At 38.4% G+C, this 15106-nt stretch overlaps 1 protein-coding gene across 1 annotated transcript; it reads left to right on the top strand.

Annotated features, from left to right (window-relative positions):
- Positions 1–1565: 1565 nt before the first annotated feature.
- On the top strand, positions 1566–2405 carry LOC308415521 (alpha-tocopherol transfer protein-like; the record flags this gene model as incomplete). Its single annotated transcript, XM_080910560.1, has 1 exon — positions 1566–2405. The coding sequence occupies one exon, from the start codon at positions 1566–1568 to the stop codon at positions 2403–2405; it is 840 nt and encodes a 279-aa protein (XP_080766686.1).
- Positions 2406–15106: the final 12701 nt, after the last annotated feature.

Below are 15106 nucleotides of genomic sequence, written 5' to 3'. Positions count from 1 at the left end.
TGTGTGGCTTCCAGTTATAGCTAAGAATTATCTGGCCCTTCCTGTTCCCGGAACTGTGCTGTTTCCTAGACAACAAATTTTGTGTAATCATGGTCAAGGAAACGTACATTTCTGTTCAGAATCAAGGTCACAGTATAATACCAATTCACCATGGCAACAGCAGACTACTCATTTGACATGGGAGATGAAATCACAATGAAAACTGCATGCACATTGAGAGTTGCTCAGGGATTCTGCACCATGAAATAGGTTTGATACAAAATCAGAAATCTGTGTCCAAAAAAGGCAGAGTCCCTTGTAGTTCAATATAGGGAATTTACCAACAGAGCCAGACAGTCAGATGGTGCCATTAGTAAGCAAACGTCACAGAAAGAGACATCTTCAGGGCTTTAATTAATTCCATAAATCCAGACAGGCGCAGTTCTTGGTATAAACAAGTCATGCAGGCACTCTGAATCAATGTAAGTGCTCAGCAGCTGCTGTACTTGCTGTGTGACCAAGTCAGCCACTTTCTTTTCTTGGGGCTCAAATCAGTATCTCTGACAAACAGGGAATCTAGAATAAAACCTTGCAGTTTACTATGTGATCTTCTTCCTAATTTCCTGGCCCCGAGCAAATTGTGAGTTACCTTAGCCCATTCTCTTTGGTTCACTGAGATGAGGGGCCAGGGGAAGCAGCAGTGCCTTTTCTATGCTGAGATGCTTGGGCCTGGAATCTTTATGTGGGCAAGAGGTCTCGAAACAGCATTCAGCAACCAAAGGTGGGCTGCTTGGGAGAATGGAAAAAAAGAAAAGCCTGTGGGGTAAGATCTTCATGAAAGTGAACATTGCCTAGTCCCATCTCCTTTGTGTATCTCCAAAGCCCCCATCAGAGAACAGGTGCTGTTGTTGATTTATAAGAGAAAGAGATTTCATGGTCTGTTTCACATCCCCCATGAAGAATGATCTTAATACCTCCATCTGGTTTATGTAATAGCCATAAAGGAGGCAGATATCATTTGCTACTTTCCCACACTCTTTGGAGGCCCCAAAAGCTAACCAACATAGTTTGTCATAGTTTTTCAAAGGAGTCAAACAGCCTAACAAGATTCCCACTGGAAACAATGGAAGTTCAGTCTCAACCAGTCTTTCTTGCCATAAAATTTTCCCTTTGGCAAGGCTCTACAAAGGCTCTTCTGCCTTACCTTAACTTCTGGTGAACTTGGTGGCCATCTTGCTCTCATTTTTTGGTCCAAGAAACTGCCTGATTGTGTGTATTGGGGAGGGATATACTGGAAGCCCCAACGACCTCTTTTCTACCTAAGGCATTTCCTGAGGCACTGTTTGATGGCCTTTATTTAATCTCCAAGGCCTCAAGACTGAGAACTGGTTCTCATCTTTAGCTGAGCTGAAACCCTGAAGCTGGAAGAGTGACCAGTGATGACAAGGACAGTGGACTTCCAGTGTGTCTCAGTTGAGAAAAACATGTGTATTAAAAAACACGTGATTTTGGCGGCCCCGGCGGGGGGCGGAGGATGGCTCTGGGCCCACACTTTTTCCCCCTGTCGCTGGGACAGCGCGGCGGGCATGGCAGAGATGCAGCCGGCCAGGCCGGCGGTTGGGAAACAGCTCAACGAGCTGCCCGACCACTCGCCGCTGGTCCAGCCTGGCCTGGCCGAGCTGAGGCGCCGGGCGCAGGAGGCGGGCGTCCCAGAGAACCCGCAGCCGCTCACAGACGCTTTCTTGCTGCGCTTCCTGCGCGCCCGGGATTTCGACCTGGACCTGGCCTGGCGCTTAATGAAAAACTATTATAAATGGCGAGCAGAGTGTCCAGATTTAAGTGCAGATCTACACCCTAGAAGTATTCTTGGACTTCTGAAGGCTAGCTACCATGGAGCACTGAGATCCAGGGATCCTACGGGCAGCAGAGTTCTCATTTACCGGATTGCCTATTGGGACCCAAAAGTTTTTACACTCTATGATGTATTTCGTGTAAGTCTCATCACATCGGAGCTCATTGTACAGGAGGCAGAAACTCAACGGAATGGAGTCAAGGCTATATTTGACCTGGAAGGCTGGCAGATTTCTCATGCTTTCCAAATTACCCCATCTGTAGCCAAGAAGATTGCTGCTGTCGATACTGATTCCTTTCCATTGAAAGTTCGTGGGATCCATCTTATAAAGGAACCAGTCATTTTCCAGGCTGTATTTTCCATGATCAAACCATTTCTGACTGAAAAGATAAAGGGCCGGATTCATATGCACGGGAACAATTATAAGTCAAGTCTACTTCAGCACTTCCCGGACATTCTTCCTCTGGAATATGGTGGTATCGAGTTCTCCATGGAGGATATTTGTCAGGAGTGGACAAATTTTATAATGAAGTCTGAAGATTATCTCAGCAGCATTTCTGAGACCATCCAATGAGAAGTTATTTCCTGTGAATGACTTCTTCATTTAAAATTCAAGGATGGGATTCTATCTGGTTACGAAACTCAAGACCAAACCTTATAAATGAATTGATGCTTATCTAATTTTTAAACATGCAACATGAATATCTGGGGAATGTTTTAATTTCTACAATGCTTTGTTCCTTTTAAATTAAATGTTAAGGAAAGAAGATACTCCTGTTTGCCCTTGAAGAGCAAACATAGCTTCATCTAAATTAGTTGTTCCTGTGTATCTTTGTATGGTCCAAAAAATATTTTCTTAAACAAAACTTTATGATCACATTGTTTAATACTAGAATGATGGATATCTACTGGAAAGAAGTACTGTGTGTGTCAACTGATGGTGAAACAAAAGGGCTCAGGTGAGGTTGGTGTCATCAGATTGGAATCTGAATATAGCTAAATTAGAATAGTTCATCTCAGGTAAATCCTACTTTAGAATATGCACAATAGAATCCTTTGAATGTAAGTCTACACAGTATAATATTGTAGTCAATGAAATCACTATTGACAAAAATGATTTAAAACTTAAGAAAAATTTCTGGACACAGTTGGTTTTTCATACTGTCTTGTATTTTCAAATAAGTAAAGAATATAATTATGGCTTTTGTTTATAGATGAGGAAGTAGAGGTATATATATTTTACACAGACTGCTTATACTTGAAAATTTAACAGAACTACTTAAATGAAAGGAGGTGTTTACATTTCAGACCATCAGCAGTATACCCAGTATTTTTCAGATTATTCATAAAATAATTTGATTTTATTCTGAGATAATTTACTACTATCTCAAATAGTCTGAGTACCAAGGTTCATGTTTAGTCTAAACAGTCAGTAGCTGGGATATCATAGTGCAGTTTATTTCTACAACTTTCATTCATTGAGAAAGATGTAATCTTATCCATCACAGCCTTCAATTACAGACATAATGTTTATACCCAATGTTTCTAATTAATTTTATTTTGAACTGGAAAGAACAGAAGGTAGAGAACTCAATGAATTTATGTTTAAGTAGTTAGACATCTACATTAATTACATAAGAGTATCTTTGTACAAGGATATTTTTCATTGCACAAGGGTGTTTTTCTTTATAAGAAAATAAGTCTAATCAGATAAGCTGATACTTATGATTCTCTGTACATATACCTCTGACAAAACTGAAAAGAGGTGAAGATGTTCTTTAGAGAATGTGTTTAATTTTGATTTAGCAACTAAACACTAAGTTTACTATTTGATTTTACTAAAAAATCTTGCCTTTTTCTTAAAAAATAGTATTCTTTACTAAATTATAAAATTAAAATTGTATAAATAAGAATGACAGAAAATAAGTTAAAGAAATAAACAATAACAAGACACCTCTGGTTTATCAAAGTTTTAATCATTGAAGGAAACTCTAGTGTCACTTTATTTACATATGGGTATTAAGTCACTTTCCATGATTCTTGCCATGAAGGAACGAGACACTACAATAAAAGCTAATGTTTTAAATGTGTACAGTATGAAGTAATTAACAATAAACTGGATTTTAAAATGTTAATCAATGTAAGTACTTTCTGTGGTGGGGTTTTGAAAATGTTTATACAGTGAAGGAATTCTAGAAAGAACATCGATGAACAATGGGAGTAAACCGGAAGGCGCTGGGGAAAATTACTGGATTCTTCAAGTGGTTTCACTTGTACCGGAAACATTCTGAAAGTCGGCTCCATAGGTACTCACTGTGCTGCTGAACTTCACAATCATTTACTGGACTGTTGTTAAAAATAAGCATCTTTCTTATAAAAAAAAAAAAAAAAAAGAACGAAAAACATGTGATTTGAGTCAGGTTCACCTGTCTGTCCATTTTTGCCAAGGAGATCAAAGGCAAGGTCTAGGTCACTTAGGAAAGAACTAACCTTGGCCTATGTGGTGATTTGAAAGGCTCCCATAGGCTCCTGTATTTAAATTCTTGGTCATTAGGGAACAGCACTACCTAGGATTAAGAGGTGGGATGTTGCTGGAGGAAATGTGTCACTGGGGGTGGGCTTTAAGGTTTCAAAAGCTCCAGCCAGGCTCAGAATCTCTCTGTTCCTGCTGCTGTAAATCTGGATGTAGAACTCTCAGCTCCACTCCAACATCACAACTGTCGGCATGCTGCCATTATAACAATAATGGACTAAACATTTCAACTTTACAGCCAGTCCCAATTAAATATTCTCCTTTATAAGAATGGCCTAGGTCATCTCTAATTGATCTTTTCTTTAATCCCTGCTCCTCTATTTGACCTTGTATTTCCTCCCATAAATGTTTTGTTTGGAAGGACAGAGGCATCCCCATTCTGGACTTTCTTCTTTTTAAGCTTCATAAGGTCTGTGAATTGTTTCTTAAGTATTCAGAGCTTTCTGGGGCTAGTATCTGCTTATCAGTGAGTACATACCATGTGGGATTTTTTTTTTTTTTTTGTGTGTGACTGGGTTACCTCACTCAGGATGATGGCTTCCAGTTCCACCCATTTGCCTAGGAATTTCATAAAGTCATTGTTTCTAATAACTGAGTAGTACTCCATTGTGTAAATATACCACCCTTTCTGTATCCATTCATCTACTGAAGGACATCTAGGTTCTTTCCAGCTTCTGGTTATTATAAATAAAACTATGAACAAATAAAGTTGCTGAGAACATGGTGGAGAATGTGTCCTTCTTAGATGTTGGAGCGACTTTTGGGTATATGCTAAGGAGTGGAATAGTTGGGTCTTCAGGTAGTACTATGTCCAATTTTCTGAGGAATCGCCAGACTGATTTCCAGAGTGGTTGTATCAGTTTACAACCCAACCAACAGTGGAGGAGTGTTCCTCTTTCTCGGCATCCTCGCCAGCATCTGCTGTCACCTGAGTTTTTGATCTTAGCCAATCTGACTGGTGTGAGGTGGAATCTCAGGGTTGTTTTGATTTGCATTTCCCTGATGGCTAAGGATGTTGAGCACTTCCTTAGATGCTTCTCAGCTATTCAGTATTCCTTTTTTGTTTAGCTCTTTACCCCATTTTTAAAAATAGGATTACTTGATTCTCTGGAGTCTAACTTCTTGAGTTCTTTGTATATATTGGATATTAGCCCTCTGTCAGATGTAGGATCCTTTCTCAATCTGTTGGCTGCCGTTTTGACCTAATGACAGTGTCCTTAACCTTACAGAAGCTTTGCAATGCTATGGTGCAGTAGGTAAAGTGCTTGTTTTGCACACATGAAGACTTTAGCTCAATCCCTAAATTAAATATTAAAAAGAGATGTGGTGGGATAAATTTATAATGCTAGCATGTTGTTTTGAATAAGAATGGTCCCCATAGGATCATAAAATTAAATGCTTAGTCATCAGGGAATAGCACTACAGAGAAAGATTAGAAGTGGTCTTGTTGGAATCGGTATGGGCATGTGAAGGAATGCAAAGTCACTGGGGGTAGACTCTGAACTTTAAAAATCCTAAGCCAGTCCCAGTGTCTTTCTCTTCCTGCTACCTGTGGATCCAGATATAGAACTCTCAGCAACTCCTCCAGGACCATGTTTGCTTGTGTGCTACCACGATTCCCACAATGATAATGGACTAAACCTCTGAAACTATAAGTAAGCCCCAATTAAATGTTTTCTTTTATAAGAGTTGCCATGGTCATGGTGTCTCTTCATAGCAGTAAAACAGTGACTAAGGCACCCAGCAATGGGAAGTAGAGGCAGATAGTTCCTTGGGGCTCTCAGCCAGCCTGACCTACATGGTAAATTCCCTGCCAGTGTGTGATTCTGTATCATGTTTTTAGAAAAGGCAGATAGTGTCTGAGATTGTTTTCTGGATTCCACATCTTCCACATGCACACACAGATACACATAGAAAAACTATTACTAGGGAGAGAGTACATTCTTAACAATTGACCATGGGGAATGGATGGGTGATTCCTACCCTGTGCCCCACTGATCTTCCAGGCTCTGTGAGTGCGGAACCCTGGAGCTTTGTAATTTAGGATTGTACACTTTTACTGTCTGCTGGTTCTCCGGGTTAGGGAAACAGGCTTATCTCAAGATCTACTTGACTGCCATCAAGGCATTATTTGCTAAGGCCTTGATCTCAGTGTAATGAGGACCACATTCTAAGACATGCCTAAGTCCACCCAAAGCTGAAAGAACTAAGTGAATGAATAACCAGTGGTGTCTTCTTGGCAGAGGAAGCAAACCTAGTGAGAACCTGAGGGAGGGAAGGAGGATGATCTCCAATCCAGAGTCAGAGGCCAGAATGGGAAGGTTTCAGGGCATAAATAAAGTGGGATTTGATGCTGAAAAGAAGACTGCAAATGTCAAAAGTGAATCAGGGTGTGTCTGATGGTGTCCTAGCTCCCTGTTATGGTAGGTGAGGGAGTGAAGCTATTGGAACCTGTTCTGCTTGCTTTGACCTGTCTGCTACAGTGGGCAGGATAGGGCTTGGGATGACTATCCTTGGTTGTCAACTTTACACCTGGGATTAATTAAAACCCCTAACTGGAGGGGAACACCTATGTGGAATTTCTGCTTAATTTAATATAGGAAGATATCCTTCTCATCTAGATCTTTGAGGTTGGAAGACACACCTTTAATTCAGATCTAATATGGGCCACGTCTTCTGCTGGAATCCCATTTTAGGACATGGGAAAAAAAACTTTATCTCTTTGCCTGCTTGCCCTCACCTTGCTAACAAGTCCACTCTTTACTGGCACGTTCATTGCTTCAATGTGTTAGTGGAGAAGAAACTTAAAGGTTCTTTGAAAAGTCCATTGGATAGTATTTTGCTGGGGCAAACACGTGAGGCAATGTTGCCTTAAAGTGGACACAGGTGTTAAAGGCTAAGGCAGACTCATGAAGGAATGTTGTTGAAGCAGACACAGGAGAGAAGATGTTCTGCTAAAGCAAGCATGTGAGAAGACATGTAATGAAAGATTCTTTGCTAACAACATGCATGTATTGGTCCACCTTATAGTGCATAGTTGAGCTGCATGTTGGGACACCATAGAGAGAAACACACCAAAAAATCTTCTGGTGGTGTGCTGTAGTTTGTTGCTGCTTCCCAGGGCTGATTGGATGCACTGCTGAGGCAAGACCTGTGCTGAGTGACTGTTGGTGCTGTGCAAGGCTTGTGGGTCTCAAATCTTCGCTCATCTTTGCTTCCCTGAGAGAGAGAGGCACAGTCCAAAACTTCTCTTGGTTTTCTTCCTGGTCCTTCCTGCTGACATGAGCCAAGGCTGAGTGAGGCCTGGTTGCCAGTGGAATGAGCCGCCACTGCTGACCTGTGAACTGAACTGCTGATTTCCAGACAACAGAAGGGAGTTGCTCCAAAGAGCCTTTCTAAACAAGTCCACTCTGACCCCCCATATCCTTTTTTCCCACTACCTCTGGTGCGTGGTGGGCTACAAGGGAGGTTAAATGGTTTAAGAACCATCATTAAAAATGTTTGAAAAAAATTAAAGTTACACATTAAAGCCTGTTTCTTGGGGATGCTAGCATATAGTAAAGACCATCTAAGACACCCAGCCTTATGGACTGAACAACTACTAGATTCTTGGACTTTGCATTCACAACCAGCCATTTTGGATGAGTTGGACCACAGCAGTTGTCATTCTAATACAGCTATTACAGACTTATAAAATAAAAGTCATTCTAATAAAGCTCTTTCCTGTACATTAAGAGAGATTCATTCTAATAAGTTCTGTTGCTCCTGACAACCATGGTCAATACAAGGCTACATCTGTGAAGGCTTCTGTGCTGCAGGCTAGGTGAAAGGCTTGGAGGGGACAGCAGTATATAAGCCAGGTGAGTTGTGTGTGAGATCAGGTTGCTTTGAACTCAGAGGCTTGACTCTTTCCCTAAGTGCTGAGATTAAAGACATGCACCCACATCAAGCATATTTGATAAGGTTTCATTCATTTGTAATTATTATTCTTACCAAAGCCTAGGTTACTTCCACTTTGGCTAGTGAGAGCCTTTTAATTTGGTTTTCAAGATAGTTTTCTGTGATACCAGCAATCTGTGGTTGTATACTTTACCATCTGACTATTTGGAAATACCATTTATTAATCTCATTGTTTAAACCACTAAGACTCATGAATTTTGTTACAGCCCCAGATAACCAATGCAACTTATATATCTTAAATATATGATTTGGAGCTGTGAATACAATTCTTCCTCTCCATGCACAAGGCTAATCCCCAGTAATAAAAAACATAGTAGTAGTGCAGTGCTCCATTCTCTTCTTATCTATCCGAAAGCCTGATGGCTATTTACATTTTCACCTTATTATAATCTACTTGATTCGTTTTCAGAATACCCAAAGATTGTTCTTTCCTTCTTGGTATGTAAAGTCTAGGAAGTTTAGTAGAATGGGTTAGTCCTGGTAATTTTGTGGAAGTCTTTACACATTCTGCTCTTTTATACATAGTTTTGTATAACTTCAAATCCTTTTTACTTCCAGAAATTTTCATTAGATTATAACTTTTAGTACTTTTCTTTTAAAAAACTTGATCCTTTCTTTTTCATCTCAATTACTAGCATCTGCTCACTGTAGAAGATAATGGGTTTCATAATGGTAGTTTTCTTCGGGTACCATGAACTTTAACAGCCTGTTGCCTTCTTTTCCTCTGTAAGAGCTTATGTCACCCAGGCATCCAATCTTCTCTGCTTATCTTTTGCATTTGTCTGTTGATCTAAAAAATACTTACACATCATTTTGTATTTAAGATTTTCCTTATTTTCACCTTTTGCATTTTCTCACATTCATATACATTGTGGTTTTGTTCTAGCTTAATTTTCTTTATTTTCTTCCTTTCTCACTTTCCTTTCTTTTCCCTCCCTCCCTTCCTTTTTTTCTTCCTTCCTTCTTTCCTTTTTCCCTTCCTTTCTTTTTTTTTTTTTTTTGACTTTTGGAGACAGGGTTTCTCTGTGTAGCCCTGGTTGTCCTAGAACTCACTCTGTAAGCCAGGTTGGCCTCAAACTCACAAAGATCCACTTCCCTGTGCTTTCCAAGTGCTGAGATTAAAGTCATGCACCACCACCTCCAGCTTACTTTTGAATTCAAAATTTATTTCTAGAAATAGCACATTAAATAAAAAATGATAAAATCTGTTAATATAGAAAGAAAAATGTAAAACACATTAGAAAGCCCGAAGATGATAAAATGCAATTAATTGGAAAATATAAAGTTCTGCTGTTTGTATTTTATTTATTTTAGCTTCCCTCCAAAAGTGTCTTCTTATTATCCTAGCAAGAAATCCAGTTTTTGGAGGTCTGAATTCTCACAAAGGCTAGATCAATGTTTTGCATGTTTTATGTATGCATGACTACATATGTAAGAGTGTATGTGCTTACAGGCCTGAGGTTACTTTTGCATATCTGTTTCAATCTTTCACCACTATTAAAATTACATTTGTCTCTGTCTCTGTCTGTCTCTGTCTCTGTCTCTCTTTCTGTGTGTGGGGGGGCATGCAGGCATATACATGTGGAGAAGGAAAGAGGGCATCTGATTCACTGATGTGGGGTCATCTGGAAGAGGAGGAAACACTCAAACACTGGGTCTTCTCTGAAGTCCTCCACATACTTGTTTTTTTTCTTATAATTTAACTGCAATCCTATCAAATCACTATGAATTTATAATAATTTAAAACTTTTACAAACATTTTCCTTTTATTGAAAACAGATGTTTTTCTCATCATAGTATCCTGACTATACACACATGGGGGTGGAGGTAAGGGGAGTAAATAGATAAATAGAAAACTATGCTTTCCAATTTAGTGGGGTTTTTAGGATTAATTTGTTTATTTCATGTATATAAGTACACACTTGCTGTCTTCAGACATACCAGAAGAAGGCATCAGATCCCATTATAGATGGTTGCGAGCCACCATGTGGTTGCTGGGATTTGAACTCAGGACCTGTGGAAGAGCAGTCAGTGCTCTTAACTGCTGAGCCATCTCTTCAGCCTCCCCCTCCCCACCCAGTTTAATATTTTTACAGAATTCCTGAGTATGAGAATTTGTCTGTTTCTTGTGCCTTCTCTTGATTTCTTTTCCTTCTAGTTGTTTGTTTTGTTCAATCGAATGGATGAGTTTTCATTTTACCATATTTTATTGTATATTATCATTATCCCAGAGAAGCCCCTTTGTTTTCTGATGAGAGACAGAAAGGCAATGTATCTGGATCAGAGGAGAGGAGTAGAGGGATAGGAAAGTATAGTCAGGATAATAAGAAGACACTTTTGCATGAGCATATGTGTGTGCATGCCACAGCAAATGCAGAGGTCAGAGGGCAATTTTTGTGAACTGATTCTCTTCTTTTACCATCTAGATCCTGGGGACTGGTCTCAGGCAGTGAGGTTTGGAAGCCAGCACCTTTACCTACAAGTTTTACTGACTGAGCAATAATTATTTAACATTGTCAAATAGTCAGTCAGTGTTTAAATTATCTGTTGTTACATTTTTAATAAACATCTTCAGTCATTACAAAAAATGAGTTGGCAAAATTAAGAAAAAGTTAGTAAAGATATGATCTGAATCACAATTGATATCCCGTGCTAACGGACATTTCTAAATCACATTGATCTGGGTAATACTGTCTTTGAAGACACACATGAAACATTAAAATCCAACCATATATTTCACCCCAAAGCGGGCCTTAGTTAGTCATTCAAGGTGTTGTCTGTGTGCACATTACAAATAGGCTTGGAACCCATGAGAAAGGTACTGCTGTTTGGGGAGGCACAAAATCTGTAAATTACATATATAATTTTCTGTCATATATAGGTCAGTTCTAATAACAACATGTTTTGATCATATTCACCCCTCCCCTACCCAACCATCTTTGTGTCTTTTGTGGGGGGGGCTATCAAGCCCATCAAGTCCAATTTATGCTGTCTATATGCTCTGGGATTTATGAGTTTCCACTGGAGCATAGCCAACTTATCAGTGGCCATGCTCTTAAAGAAAATTGACCCAGCATTGCTCCTGTCTAAAGGAAAAACGAGGGCAAAGTGTGGAGCAGAGACTGAAACAAAGGCCATCCAGAGACTGCCCCACCTGGGGATCCATCCCATATGCAGTCACCAAACCCAGACACTATTGTGGATGCCAAGAAGTACATGCTGACAGGAGCCTGATATAGCTGTCTCCTGAGAGGCTCTGCCAGAGCCTGACAATTACAGAGGTGGATGCTCAAAGCCAACCACTGAACTGAGAAAGTGGTCCTTAATGGAGGAGTTAGAGAAAGAACTGAAGGAGCTGAAGGGGTTTGCAACCCCATAAGAATAACAATAGAAACAAACCAGAGCTCCCAGGGACTAAACCATCAACCAAAGAGTACACATGGATGGACCCATGGCTCCAGTCCCATATGTAGCAGAGGATGGCCTTGTTGAGCATCAATGGGAAGAGAAGTCCTTGGTTCTGCCAAGGCTCGATGCCCCAGTGTAGGGGAGTGCCCCGGCAGGGAGGCAGGAGTAGGTGGGTGGGTGGGGAAGCACCCTCATAGAAGGGGGAGGGGGAGGTGGATGAAATGGGGTGTTCTGAAGGGGAAACCAGGAAAGGGGATAACATTTGAAATGTAAATAAATAAAATATCCCATAAAAAAAGAAAAGTGACTATCTCTTAGAAGACTATCTAGAGGTAGAACTTCATGCTTAACTCCTTCCACTCTTTACAGGGACTTACCAGGTTTTAAAATACAGTAAAGTTACACTTATGAAAACAATTTTCTACTAGTACATAAATACTGTAACAAAACAGGAAGGAAAACTAGAAAATCTGAAAAGTACCAAAATACAATCTACTTATTTTATAATAAAATGTTGCTTCAGCTTCATGAGGGAAAACAGATTATTACAGAAATGTTGGCCTTAACTTAGTGGGGAAAGACTCTTTAAATTATTAAAAATTACCGACTAAATATAAGAAAATTGGCATAATCATTTTTTAAAAAAGAAGCAGTGGATATCTAAGCAAAGGATAAATTTACAACTCTTCTTAAGACTTTCGAACCACTAAACCTGGATAGATCATATTTAAAGATAAAAAAGAAGCCATAAAAATACTACAAGAAACTGGGTAATTTAAAACATGTTGAGGAATAAAGACCTTTTTGAACATAACATAAACTTCAGAAGCCAACAACAAGTCCATCAATTCAGTTCAAAGAGAAAGTTTCAATGCAAAACTTGTCCATTACCAAAGTCCAAGGTAAATTGTCAAGTAGAGAAATTACTTGTAACTCATATTAAAGATAAAGGGGCTAATAATCTTACCAAATAGTAAGAAAAATGCACAGTGCTATAGGAAGATGAGTAAAGGCTTCAAAGACAGCCCACAAGAAAGATAATGTCACTTTTAAGTAAGAAAACAAAATTCAGGGTGAAGTGACACATTCATTTTGTCTGTTTGGTTAAAGCAGAAACATTTGACAGAGTAATGAACCAGCAGGAGCGTGCGCCCATATTTATGGGAGTTGGAACTTGTACAAACTTCTCTTGAGGTAATTTGAAGAAATAGAAAATTACAAATGTCTATACCTTTTGGACTTGGCTATTCCATATCAGGGAGTTGATGCCACAGATCTATTTACACATGTGTGATGAGATAAAGCAACACCAGATGAACATTGATGACAATGAGAAATTAATGTTGATATAGAACCAGGTCCAACAAACATTCTTGGTTTAAAAAGGAAAGTTGGGGTAGTATGGTGGCTCAGTTGCAACCAAGCCTGATGACCTGATTTCAATCCTCAGGATCTAAAGAGTAAAGAAGAGAATCAACTCCTTCAAGTTGTTCTTTTATCTGCACATACGTTCTGTGGCACTCATGTGCCTATACCCAGACACAGATCCATGGATATAAGATAAATAGAAGTCAAAGTATAGATTCAATAACAAGTTGGCATTTGTGTCAAACAAGAATTTGTGTGCCTGCATGTACTTGCATAGATTAACAATGGATAATTGTTCAAGGTGGCTTATGAATAATATGGAGCTACACCATGCTATTTGTCATTTTATGTATATGCTTGGAAATTTCCATAATGAAATGTTCAAGGTATACTTAGAATAATGATACTTAAAGAGAGATTATTTCTAAAATAATGCATATAAGCCAGAGATACTGATTACCCATAGGGGTGATGTATTATTAATTAGAAATTGGGTTTGATCAATTAACAGACACAGCAATGGTGATTTAAATACAACATGTTTAATTTTTCTCATATGTTTAGTTGTTTGGAAGTAGGCACTTACTGCCTTTGGTTAGCCATGCAAGGATGTCAACAGAAGAATCTTCTTAATTCTCTCAGTATTTTCCTTACAGTATCAACATAACTAATGTATGTTCAAGTATAGGAGAAAGTTGGAGAAATAAGGCATAGCCTGAACTAATTCATTCCACTGTAAAGAACTTTCCAGATCCTTTATCAATGACTAAAATGATCTGTTCATTAGCTATTCTAATATGCAGGGGAGGTTAAAAAATGCTCATTTGTATCTTCCAATAAACTTAATGAATAAATCTTGAGAAGGTTAAAAAATTTAACAAAAGTACCAGGAAAATATCCACAGAAAGAATATTTAGTACTTCACTATTATAGAAAATAGAATGGAAACAAACAAATTCTTCACAGACAACTATGAATGTCCTGATATTTAAATGATACAAGCTCAAAGAATAGGCATAAACCTTTGTGTCCAACATAGGTTTGTGATATTTGAAAACAAAATTCACAATTACTGGAAAATAAGTAGACATATCCATAATTAGAGTGGAAGAAAATTGTTATCCTCACATGTTAATTGACAAGCCAAATAGAGAAACTATTTTAAAAAGTAACAGAGAATTCAAGTTGTACAAATAATAATCTTGACCTCATAGATGCATAATGCACATAACTGTGTCCAACCATGAGATCACAATATTTCCCACCCCCACCAAATGGTATATACTGGAAAATATAGAATCAACGCTTTCTTCACAAAGACAATCTCCAAAATTCTAGAAAACATTTTTTTTTTTTTACTGAATTCAAAGCATTAAAATTAGAAGTGACTAACTGAAAGGAACCACCTTTCAGCTAATTAACCAAATAAATGAACAGCAAAAACCACAGAAGAGTTAGAAAAATAAAAATGTAATAAAAGTACAAATTCTAGACAGTTTTTGTTAGGATCAAAGAGCAAAGGGGAGAGAAACAATTGTTACAAGAAACAGGAGGGTCTGGTTAATTTTGGTATATGATTTTTTTATTTATTTGCAAGTTATTTTATAATAAAGTTTCTATATTTTTGCATCAATATTCATTGGTCTGAAGTTTTCTTTCTTTGTTGGGTTGTTGTGTGGTTTAGATATAAGTGTAATTGAGGTTTCATAGAAGTAATTGGGTAGTGTTGTTTCTGTTTCTATTTTGTGGAATAGTTTGAAGAGTATTGGTATTGGTATTAGACCTAAGGTTTGATAGAATTCTGCACTAAACCCATCTTGTCCTGTACTTTTTTTTTTTTTTCTGGTTGGGAGACTTTGGGGCTGTTTAAATGATTTATCTAATCCTGATTTAATTTTGGTACCTAGTATATGTCTAGAAAATGGTCCAATTCCTCCAGATTTTCCAGTTTTGTTGAGTATAGAGTTTTGTAGTAAGATCTGATGATTTTTTGAATTTCCTCAGTT

Source organism: Micromys minutus (assembly GCF_963924665.1).
Source record: "Micromys minutus genome assembly, chromosome: X".
Taxonomy (NCBI): Eukaryota; Metazoa; Chordata; class Mammalia; order Rodentia; family Muridae; genus Micromys; species Micromys minutus.
This window is presented reverse-complemented; position numbering and strand designations above follow the sequence as displayed.